The sequence below is a fragment of the Thamnophis sirtalis genome, unplaced genomic scaffold (assembly GCF_051295495.1).
Source record: "Thamnophis sirtalis isolate CommonGarterSnake01/CBP01778 unplaced genomic scaffold, rThaSir2_p1.2 scaffold_14, whole genome shotgun sequence".
NCBI classification, from domain to species: Eukaryota; Metazoa; Chordata; class Lepidosauria; order Squamata; family Natricidae; genus Thamnophis; species Thamnophis sirtalis.
Window position 1 is genome coordinate 9979229 of NW_028261394.1, and position 12460 is coordinate 9991688.

General features: G+C 47.9%; 1 protein-coding gene across 1 annotated transcript in view; it reads left to right on the forward strand.

The window, feature by feature from the left end:
• The first annotated feature begins 5777 nt into the window (after positions 1-5777).
• Positions 5778-12460, forward strand: part of SHISA9 (shisa family member 9) — a 229109-nt gene continuing 222426 nt past the window's right edge. The window contains exon 1 of the mRNA XM_087728458.1: positions 5778-6396. Coding sequence (XP_087584584.1) covers positions 5858-6396 — 539 coding nt within the window. The 5' untranslated portion in view covers positions 5778-5857. The remainder of the gene's footprint in view (positions 6397-12460) is intronic.

A 12460-nucleotide genomic window follows, 5' to 3' on the forward strand; every position in this document is an offset into this window, starting at 1 on the left:
CCGAAAACGTCTCCGTGGTCATGTGGCTGGCATGACTAAATGCCGAAGGCGCACGGAAGGCGGTTACCTTTCCACCAAAGGTGGTTCCTAGTTTTCTACTTGCATTTTTTACGTGCTTTCGAACTGCTAGGTTGGCAGAAGTCAGGACAAATAACGTGAGCTTGCTCCGTTACACAGTGCTAGGGATTCGAACCGCCAACCTGCCGACCTTTCGGATTGACAAGGTGGTTCCTAGTTTTCTACTTGCATTTTTTACGTGCTTTCGAACTGCTAGGTTGGCAGAAGTCAGGACAAATAACGTGAGCTTGCTCCGTTACACAGTGCTAGGGATTCGAACCGCCAACTTGCCGACCTTTCGGATTGACAAGGTGGTTCCTAGTTTTCTACTTGCATTTTTTACGTGCTTTCGAACTGCTAGGTTGGCAGAAGCTCTGTTAATGCGGCGCTAGGGATTTGAAACGCCGAACTGCTGATCTTTCTGATTGGCAAGCTCAGCATCTTAGCCACTGAGCCGCCGTATCCCTAAGATCTGTACTAGTCCCCCCTTTATTTCATTGTCAGTAAAACATAAATTTAACACAAAGTAGTTTGTCGTGAAAGCGACTGCCTGCGAAGGCTCCTGGATTGGGGCTGAAAGGCGAAAGGGATGCAGTAGGCTCCGTCCCATAATTGGGTAGCCCTGATAGAAAAAAACACTTAATCTCTCCCCTGGTACAGCTGACAAAATGAGGAGAACCTGTGGCTTAGAGGTTAATACATCTACCCTAATATACAAGCAGCCCAAGTTCAAATCCCAGAAGGGTATGCCTAGCTGATGAGAGCTAAGTAGCTTGAAATAGATCTTTACTAGTCTCCCGTTTATTTCTTTGTCGGTAAACATCAACTCATCAGAATGAGGCGATTTGATTCTTTATAACGAATGCCCAGGTAGGAATTATTATTTCTGGATTTGATCCTGAAACAGCCATTCGTTTCCCCAGGAATGCCCAGAAACCTGGAATGTGAACTCAATATTGAAATATAGATGTTTTGGAATAGTGATTGCAGTTGGAACGCAGAGCGTCTCTGGAGAACGAATATTCCATCTATAGCCCATTACACTTCACTCAGCTTTCAGTTCAGCTCATAATTATGGTGCCTTAATTGATTGCCCCATTCTTCTTGCTACAACAGAACTCTGCTGCCTGGACTGAAATATAGAAGTAATTTATCCCAGTGCCTTTTAAGTTGGCTGTAAGAACAGGATAACGCCAAGGAGTTCATGCTGGATGCTTTTACTTTGATCCTCGTAAAATTTCAGAGTGGGGAGGTGGGATAACTGCTTGGTAACTATTCTGCTTCCTTTCTGGATGGAACTGCCAAGCCAACCTCAATAAGAAGAAATTGCTAAGGATCCCGAGCGGTGATCTTATCAGTCTGTTGCAACAATCTCAACGAGTCATTTTGTGCTTTAGCCTCTTGTGATCCATTTTGACAGATCTCAAGACTCGATTTTCCCCAAACCACAGCAGGGAAAATGTAAACCCTCTTCTACCCATTCTCAGACATGCAATCTTTTTGCATTTTTTGGTGGTGATTGTGGGGGAAGTCGTTCCTAACTCTAGGGGGACAGTGCTCATCTCCCTTTCAAAGCCGAAGAGCCAGTGCTGTCCGAAGATGTCTCTGTGGTCATGTGGCTGGCAAGATTAAATGCCGAAGGCACATGGAACACTGTTACCTTCCCACCAAAGGTGGTTCCTCTTTTTCTACTTGCATTTTTTTACGTGCTTTTGAACTGCTAGGTTGGCAGAAGCTGGGACAAGTCACGGGAGCTCTCTCTGTTACACAGTGCTAGGGATTTGAACCGCCAAACTGCCGACCTTTCTGATCAACAAGCTCAGCATCTTAGCCACTGAGCCACCGTGCCCCTTTAAGGAGGAGTACCATTTTGCAAAAGGAAAGTTCTAGAGGCTGAGCAAAAAGATTAAAATTTAAGAGAGAAGAAAGAAGGAGGAAGGGAGGGAGGGAGGGAGGGAGGAAGGAAGGAAGGAAGGAAGGAAGGAAGGAAGGAAGGAAGGAAGGAGGAGGAAGGAAGGAATCTAACCGCACCTGTTGAGTTTGGCTATTAGAGATGGTTTGGTTGGGATGCTAAAAAAAATCATTAATAGTCACTATTGCCAGGAAGTTCTTTCTGGATAATTACACAGTTTGTCAATCAAATAATAACTACTTTTTTATTCTTTTCTTGTGCTAATTCAGCATGGCAACCTAAAGTTAATTTAGCAAGTTAAATCCTGATTTTCAAAACTTACCCCAATGCCTGGATTCACATACAGTAGCTTACTATCTGAATCAACTTTGCTCAGACAACCTGTAAGGTAGACTTCAATCCCCACAAAATGTTCAGAATTTTGGGTGTTGTAGTCCTTACACTAGAATAGAATAGAATAACAGTTGGATGGGACCTTGGAGGTCTTCTAGTCCAATCCCCCGCTTAGGCAGGAAACTCTACACCAGTTCAGACAAATGGTTGTCCAACCTCTTCTTCTTAAAAACTTCCAGTGTTGGAGCATTCACAACATCTGGAGTCAGGTTGTTTCACTGATTAATTGTTCTGTCAGGAAATTCCTCCTTAATTCTAAGTTGCTTCTCTCCTTGATTAGTTTCCATCCATTGCTTCTTGTTCTACCTTCAGGTGCTTTGGAGAATAGTTTGACTCCCTCTTCTTTGTAGCAGCCCCTGAGATATTGGAACACTGCTGCTATCATGTCTCCCCTAGTCTTTCTTTTCATTAAACTAGACACATCCAGTTCCTGCAACCATTCTTCATATGTTTTAGCCTCCAGTCCCCTAATCCTCTTTGTTGCTCTTCTCTGCACTCTTTCTAGAAGCTCAGCATCTTTTTTACATCGTGGCGACCAAAACTGGATGCCGGATTCCAAGTGTGGCCTTACCAAGGCCTTATAAAGTGGTATTAACCCTTCATGTGATCTTGAGTCTATCCCTCTGTTTATGCAGCCTAGCACTGTGTTGGCTTTTTTGGCAGCTGCTGCACACAGCTGGCTCCTATTTAAAAGGTTGTCCACTAGGACTCCAAGATGTCCACAGTTTGGAAAAGTAAACCAACCACTACAATGAAGTGTTTTCAACAGATGGTGAGGAAAATGCTGGCTGAGGAATTCTGGGAGTTGACATCCACATATCTCAAAGTTGCCAAGATTGAGAAATGCTGAGGTGGAGGAAGACATGTTGGAATGATGTCTTAAATTAATGCACAAACACCCACTCGTTACCTTTACATTTTGTCTGTACTAGGACTACATACAAACCTAGTTGTAAAACACTACTGTAACGCTCGCTACATGGGGCTGCCCTTGAAGAGCACCCGGAGGCTTCAACTGGTTCAGAATGCGGCTGCGTGGGTTATCATGGGGGCACCTAGGTGCTCCCATGTTACACCCCTTTTAGGCGGCCTTCACTGGTTGACAGTTGTCTTCCAGGTGTGATTCAAGGTACTAATTATGACCTTTAAAGCACTCCATGGCTTAGGCCCAGGATACCCGCGAGACCACCTACTGCCACCGGTAGCCTCCCACCGTCCAGTGCCTCCTCAGAGTTGGCCTCCTCAGGGTGCCGTCGGCCAGACAGTGTCAGCTAGTGACCCCCAGGGGGGAGAGCCTTCTCTGTGGGAGCGCCTTCCCTCTGGAATGAGCTGCCCCCGGAGCTTCGTATAATCCCCGACCTCTGGTCCTTCTGACGCGCGCTAAAAAGTTGGCTTTTCCAGCAAGCTGGCCTGGCCTGAACAAAGCAAAATAAATTATTGATCATTGTTAATTTTAATTGATTTTTTTTAAAAAAATGTCATTGTTAATTCTAATTGGGTTTGTTTGAGATATTCTATTTAATTCTTTTTAACTTTTGTAATATGTGTTTTTTTTAAAATGTTGTATGCCACCCTGAGTCCTTGGGAGAAGGGCGGCATATAAATCTAATAAACCTTAACCTAAACCTAAAACATGCTAGATCAGGCTAAAACGGGTTGGTTAGTTTATGACTTGCATCTACTGGAAACCTGACCATTGTCTCAGCATGTTTTGTGAACCAGGCCAATTATGAAGTCATTCGATTGTAAATACAAGAAAGAATATTTGTAGCTCAGGGTTGAACTCATACTGATGAGGTTACCTAGTTTGGTAACGAAACATCTGCCAGAAAACAAGAAAGGTGTTTGTTTGTTTTTAAAAAAACCTGGCTTTAAAGTGTTATGGGAACCTTGATATCTTATCTCCTCTTTTAGCCACACAATTAACACTATGAGATTTGATTGACAGAAATGCTATATTCACCAGGGACTTGCTCAGTCTGGATTCAGAAGGAACCCACTTTTGGTTGAAGCAAACAGGGAATATTTATTTGCATGTCAGGCCAGGAAAAACCCAATCCAGAGGTTAACTCTGATCAAACTTTCCTTTTTTAAAAAACAACTGGTTAAGCATGTCTCAATCTTCCCTTTGACTGGTGGGAAGGGGGCTTCCCACCCCCCCTGGTTCTAAGGATCATTATCCCATTCCTGCTTCTCCTTCCAGTTTTTGTCATAGATCCAACACCTCCCCTCCCCTCCCCTCACCCCCACTCCTCCCCGTTGGACGGTTTAAAGGTGCAAGAAAGTCACTCGGAAGGAGACTAGAGGCGGCTCCCCTGCCCCACTCCCCACCTGCTCCCCCTCCCCACCTGCTCCCCCCCCCCCCGTCAGATTGCCTCTGGCTCTTACTCCCTTCTCTGCTGGTCTCCTTCTCCATCAGCGGGACATGTGCGCACACGTGTCTGTCTCTCTCTCTCTCTCTCTCTCTGTATGTGTGTGTGTGTGTGTGTGTGTGCGCTTTAGTTTGGGGAGGGGGGAGCAGAAGAAGAGACCCACGCTCTGTTCCCGACTCCCATGCCGTTTTTTTTAGGGAAGCTGCAGCAGCCCAAGTCTCCGCCCCTCCTCTTTGCAGGGAGGGAGGGGGGCGCGTCTCCTAGCGAGAGAGTTTTCCCCGCTGGAGAACTTGGCCAGCGCTCTGGCGGAGAGGGGTGTGGGGCAGTGATGGTGGCGCCAGCGGAGGAGGACGAGGAGTGAGGACCCTAAAGGGAGAAGGAAGGGAGAAGGGGCTTGACTCTTTCCCCCCTCTCCTCGCCCCCCCCCATCCGATTTCACTCTGCAAAAAAAAAACCCTCCAGCCCATTCCTTTCTGTCTCCTACCTCCTACCCTTCTCTCCCTCTCCCTTCTCCGTCTCGCGTGGGTCTTTTGATCCCCCACCCCATCCCCCGGTCTGTTTTCCTACGGCGTGAGTCCTCCACCCCACCCCAGTTGCCCCCTCCCCCCACCTTGACTCTTCTGGCCGCTCCAGCTCCTCCCTCCCCCCCCCCCCCATCCTTCTTTTGGCCACTCATTCACTCTCTGGGTGCCTCTCCACACTCTACAAGTGCCGCCGCTCACACTTCCCCTCCCCAGCTTTGGAAGCTGTGAGAAGGTGGGAAGAGGCGAGGAGAGAGGGGGGGTCTGGCGGGAGGGGGGAGGAGGAAGAGGAGGAGGGGGTACCCCGCCCCCCAGCCCCGCATGCTCGGCAGAGGCGGCCCTGCTAGGCTGCGCGGGAGCTGTCCGCGGTGCTGAAAACCCCCCGGCGGTGTCCGCGGTGCTGAAAGGCAGCCTTCGCGACTAACTGCGGGGAAGAAGAGCGAGCGGAAGAGCGCACCAACGGGGCCTGCCCAAGAGAGACCCCCTTTATGTACAATCCTTGGCGCAGCGCCGGAGCGTCGGGAGCCTCGAATTGCGGCGGCGGCGGCAGCGGCGGCGGCAGGGAAGGCAACCTCAGGTGTCCTGGCGGCGCGCTGCGAAGGATGAAGGGCTTCCTCCGCTTGGTTTTGGGCTACTTGGCGGCAGAGCTTCTCCCCCCTCTCCTGTGTCGGGCGCAGGAGAAAGTCGGGCAACACCTGGGCAGCATCGTGATGCTGTTCGATTCCGGCGGGAACCACAGCCGGGCGGGCGAGCCGCCACCCGCCGACGCCTCGGAGCCGCCCCCCAGCCCGGAGGCATGCCGGGGCTACTTCGATGTGATGGGCCAGTGGGACGAGGCTTTCAACTGCAGCGTCCGCGGCTACCCGTTCTGCTGTGGCACGTGCGGCTTCCGCTTCTGCTGCCAGGATCAGAAGAGGCGGTTGGACCAGGACGTCTGCACTAACTACATCAAGCCCCCCTGGCTGAACGGGCGCAAGATGACCAACCGGCCCATGGATCCGTCCCATGACCCCACCCGCGACAAGACCAACCTCATCGTCTACATCATCTGCGGGGTGGTTGCTGTTATGGTTTTGGTGGGCATCTTCACCAAACTGGGGCTGGAGAAAGCACACCGGCCCCAGCGGGAACACATGTCCAGGTGAGCTGAGCTCCTTCCCTCCTCCCTCCTCTCTGGGAGCATCCCCTCCCCAGCCCACTCCACCTCCTCCCACCCCGATGCCATATGATGCCATATGCCACCCGCCGCAGGCCTGTTCTGCTGTTTTAGCCTTGGGGGAGGGAGGGGGGGAAATCCCAGCCACCATGGGGTGAGCATCTTCTTGGAGTGTGTGTTTGTGTGTGTGTGTGTGTGTGTGTGTGTGTGGTGGGGAAATCGGAGCATGTCCCCTCCTTCAGTTTTGGAAAGCTTCCATGGAGCCTTGGAAAAGAGGGCTGGGGAGGGGGCTCTGCAGGGGCAGTCAACCCACACCTCTTGTGCAACAGGGGCCCAAGAGCCCCCCCCCTCAAGAGTGAAGAGGACAGGAAAGGAGTCCCATGCGCAGCTATGCACTTGCAGATGTTGGAGAAGGCGCAAGAATGGAAACCATTATGGATGTTGGTGTTAATGTAGCCAGAATCGCAGCAGGATTTCCCCCCATTGCATCTGTTAGAACTCGGATGGAGGTGTATTGGGGGGGGGGGACAAATCAAGAGTGTACCTATCCACCAACACATACATGCACTCACACGTGTCTGCATGCACACACCCCTTTATCATCTTGCTACTTTGCCTCAAAAAAAGTGTGTGTGTGTGTGGTTCTTTCCTGTTAATTCCCAGCCATCTCTCCTTCCCATCCAGAGCTTGTAGAAATCAGAGATATACCCTAACATGGAACCCATTAGATCAGTGTTTCTCAACCTTGGCGACTTTAAGTCCTGTGCACAGCTGGGGGATTCTGGGAGTTGAATTCCACAGGACTTAAAGTCGCCAAGGTTGACTTTAGATAAACTAGCCATACCATTACAGGCAGTCCAAATACAACTCAAGAAACCCACCCCTGGAGGTATAAACTTGCACACCAGCTTAGTCCCCACTGTAGAAGATAGCAATGCTTGATGGCACCATAACATCACACACACACAGACAGACAGTCAGACACATTCTGCAGTGGGATGAGAACAGACAACTGGGCGAAAAGCAGTGTGTGGATGCATTTGTGCTGCATGGATGTATTTCAGAGCTATACCCATTGAGCAATGGCTGGCTTAGCTCAAACCTACGCTCCCTTCTCTTCGTCAAACAATGTTGCTGGGTTTTGAGCTGTTTGCACGTCCAATCCCTTCAGGGCTCGAGGACCGGGCTGTTTTTGGCCTTCTTGAAATTCCACCCGTCGCCTCCTCACCAAATTTCTCTCCCGCCTAACCCACCACCATGATGGCAACAGGAGGGACTCAAAAGTCGCGATTCATTTGTCAAGTTATGGGGGTCTGTCTGATTCATTATGCTAATCCCCGACACATGAAAGCAAAACAGATGGGGAGAGACATTTTGTAGATCAAATAAAAACAATTAAAAGCAAAAAAGGAGGAGGAGGAGGAGGACGAGGACGAGAGAGAGAAGCAAAGCAAATCGTTTCGTTGGAGGGATAAGAAGCCTGGGGTGTTTTGTGGTGAATGTCCCCATTGACCATTGGGTTGGGTAATGGGGGTGAGAGCTGTAGCCTATAATCAGGTGCCTTTTCCATCAGATGGAGATCAGCTTATGGAAGAAGTTCTCAAGAGGAACAATGGTACCACCAGAAATTTATTTTCTTTAATGGGTGCAGCTAAAATGAGCAATGGCCAGTTGAGGTTCTTCATCTTCAATCCATCTCCGTTGTCTCTCTGTCTGCCTTTCTTCTTCTTCTTCTTCTTCTTCTTCTTCTTCTTCTTCTTCTTCTTCTTCTTCTTCTTCTTCTTCTTCTTCTTCTTCTTCTTCTTCTTCTTCTTCTTCTTCTCCTTCTCCTTCTCCTTCTCCTTCTCCTTCTCCTTCTCCTTTTTCTTCTCCTCCATTTCCCTAAACACCTGGAGTACCTTTCCAGCCCAGGATCTTGCTGCTTGCTATGTGATTAACAGCTTCCCCCTGCATTCAGGCACCCAAAATAGTTCTCAGAATGCATCACCCATTCCTTTCACTAGCAATTATTTGCTATTTATACACTGGCTGATGGGCGATCATTTTTTTACTACCAAGAAGAAAGTCGAGTGCAGGCATTTGCTAGGGGCCCAAAAGCTCCTGTGATCTTCTTTAAGGTTCACTAACGGGGTGGGGGAGAGTGAGTGAGTGAGTGAGAGAAAGAGAGGGGGGGACTCTTCCTCCTGTTGAAGGCGAGGAATCTAATCCGCTCAATCCAGGCCAAGAAAGTTCCAAGGATGCCTTTCCTTCCTTCTGCTTTTTTGAAAAGATTGGAAAAGATCCTTCCTCCCCCCCTCCCCATTCAGATCTCTGTAGTCTCTATATTACATCAGTCCAAGGTATAATGGATGGCACCCAAGTCACCGTCCCATGTTATTGGCTGAAAGGTGAAAGAATTGGAACCGATGTGTTTACACACTTCCTGCAGTAAATCTGAATTTCGGTGCAGTGAAAGAAGGCTCCAGTTTTGAGCACTTGCTTGCTGCTCGGAGGAACCTTCTGCTTACTTCTCCCTTTTCAGAAGGGAGCCGTGCTGTCTTTGCGACGGAACCTTTCCTAAAAACCCAACTTCTCCAAGAGGAGAAAAAAACAGAACGAACTTCCATTTTTCTTTCTCATTCGTCATTGTAAGGCACGATTTGCCTATATATCCACTGCCGGTTGTTTCCAAAATCTTACTTTCCTTTTGAGATGAATGGACTTGGGTTTGGGTGCTCCTGCATACAAATCCTTATGGAGGACTAAAGGAATGGATGGAGGCTACGGTGGCCCAAACAGGACACCTTAAACCAGAGAGAAGCCATGGGAAGCTTTGTAGGGTCTCTGTTTTATGATAACTACACTATCATCTTGGGATCAACCAGGTAGAGTACATTATAAGCAGTGTCTGTAGAGTTTCTCAGTCCTCCAGGTCCCGATGATGCTTTTTTCCCCCCCAAGAGGCAACTGGATTTTTTCTTGTTTTTCTTTGAAGACATTTTGCTTCTCATCCAAGAAGCTTCTTCCGCTCTGACTGGATAGTTGGGAATGGAAGGATATATATTCCTTGCAGACAGAGCTGCTCATTTGCATCCTTTTAGAGGGTCGTTGAAGCACTTGGAGTTTTACCTGTGTCTTCAGGGTCACCTGAGTTAGTGCTCCTGGTTCCTGCAGTCTGCAATTTCCCCTCTGGGAATCCATTCCTACTCCCACACCATTCCATGGGGGTGCATCCCAAATTGTATAGCTAAAAGTCTGTAGAGATTCTCTGTCATCCAGGTCATGGTTGTCCCAAAGGTGCTTCCCCCCCCCAAAAAAAGGCAACCTTGCTTTCTTGTTTTTCTTTGAAGACATTTTGCTTTTCATCCAAGAAGCTTCTTCAGCTCTGACTGGATGGTGGGGAACGGAAGGATTTTTATAAGCAACAATGAACTGGTTCTCAACAAAATATCTTGAAGACTATACAGAAGTCAGGAATTTCTTCAGATGCTCCAAAATGTATTTCACTCCTAATTTTTTTCCCTGTATCCCAATCTCTCCTTATTCCAAGCTCACATCCTTCAGGTGTGCATAGAGAGGAGATCAGTTGGATTTTGCTCTATTTGAATCCGAGTTTCCAGAGTTGCCAGAAATCTGACAGCAGATCTTGACTGGCCTTTGACCCACCCTTTCCTGAAAACTCCTTCTTACCAGGTGACTGGCCATGTGTAATGGAGACGGTCTCACCTCTGATTTCCGGAGTCGTTCCTAAGGGTACAAAAATGGATTTTGTGAATGGGGGCATCTCTTCACACCTGAAGGGCAGAGTTGTGAGCAAGACTAGATCCCACATTCCATCTCAACGCTGTCCAGTTAAATAATCCACAGCTCAAGGTGTTGAGAAGATGATATTGACCAAGATAGTATAAGATCTCATGCCATTTGCAAGGGTTTTGACTAGAAGACCTCCAAGGTCCCTTCTGTTTACTTCTCCGTTTACAGAGCCGAGGTGGCACAGTGGTTAGGGTGCAGTACTGCAGGCCACTTCAGCTGACTGTTATCTGCAGTTCGGCGGTTCTAATCTCACCGGCTCAAGGTTGACTCAGCCTTCCATCCTTCCGAGGTGGGTGAAATGAGGACCCAGACTGTGGGGGCGATATGCTGACTCTGTAAACCGCTTAGAGAGGGCTGAAAGCCCTATGAAGCGGTATATAAGTCTAACTGCTATTGCTATTGCTATTCCAACCGTATTATTCTATGTTCTAAAATGGACAAACCAGAACAGGACAGGACAACAGAATTGGAAGGGACCTTGGAGATCCCTTCCAACTCTATTATTCTGGTTTGTTGTTGCAGAAGCAGATGTTGGGGTCCTTGCTAGATGACCAAAGCAGAACTTATTGAAACCATCATCTTACAGTTCCTTGGTCTCTCTAACAGCCAGACATCCTTCCATGACAGTTTCACATTCTCACAGTATCCAAAACTGTTACAAGGCTGCATCATTCATGTAACCGATGTTATCTGATTACCGAATGAATCCTTTTTCTGGGTTGCCACTACAGATGTGCAAAATGCATCCTAACATCACCCAATGAAAAAGGGGTTAAGCCTCTTTCTCTCAATAAATGCGTACCTTGTGTGTGTGTGTGTACGTTTGCATGTGTGGACATGTGTTTGTTTCTAGCCTCATCAAGATTAATGCATACCAAGCCCTTGCATGGAGAAAAAAATATATATCAAGGCGTTAATCTGACCTGGTTAAGCTGTTAAGTGAACACAGTTGAAAGATAATCATTTTAGGCTGAAAAAGGGCAATTTGTACCACTCTGTCTGCCTTTTAAAATTTATTTATTGAAGTTATTTAACAGCTTTTGCATTGATCCAAGCTGAAGTGCCTTTGTGGTGTTAAACACATTGTAGAGAGGTGTTGCATGGCATTTACCTGAAACAAATCATTTCCATTTTCCAGTTTGCTTATTTTAATGCAAGTATAGGTTTTTTTAAAAATGGCTGCAAGAAATTAGGCGTTTGATTCCCCACTTGAGGCCTGCCTCCATCCAAGTTAGCTTTCTAAACCCAAAGACCTAGAAAGCTAGAACTGTTGGTATTTTGGAAAGACATGGAAACCAGATCTTTAGGAGAACGTATGGAGATAGAATAGGTTAATTATTCCGTGGACATGTGACGTTCTGGAGCAAGAGTTGAGATCATTGGCATTTGTTTCTTCTTGTTTTCTGCTATATATGGCTTATTTTTTTACTATAATTAGCCCATTGGGGGTTTGTGGTTTATTCTATTTGGTGTGGTGCAGTGGTGGGATTCAAATTTTTTATCTACCATTTTTGTGGATGTGACTTGTTGGGCGTGGCTTGGTGGGTGCGGCAGGGGAAGGATACTTCAAAATCCCCATTCCCTCCCCACTACAGGGGAAGGATACTGCATAATCTCCATTCCCTCCCCACTCCAGGGGAAGGATACTGCACAATCTCCATTCCCTCCCCACTCCAGGGAAAGGATACTGCAAAATCCCCATTTCCTCCCCACTCCAGGGGAAGGATACTGCAAAATCCCCATTCTCTCCCCACTCCAGGGAAAGGATACTGCAAAATCCCCATTCCCTCCCCACTCCAGGGGAAGAATACTGCACAATCTCCATTCCCTCCCCACTCCAGGGGAAGGATACTGCAAAATCTCCATTTCCTCCCCACTCCAGGGGAAGGATACTGCAAAATCCACATTCCTCCTCACTCCAGGGAAAGGATACTGCATAATCTCCATTCCCTCCCCACCTCACTAACCTGCTTTCCAGCTCCGTTCTCCTGTGCAGGGCAACAAAAGAAGACCCAGCCGATCACCTGGGACCTGGGAGGCAGCAAATACATTTGGGGGGGGGGGTCAGCCAGAGGTGGCATTTTCCGGTTCTCCAAACTACTCAAAATTCCCACTACCGGTTCACCAGAACCAGTTATAATCGGCTGAATACCACCTCTGATGTGATGGCTGGGCATTTGTCTAGAACCTTGGTGAATTCTTGTTCACGAAACCGGTTGGGTAACACTTGTCACTCTCAATGAACTACGTCAAGGAA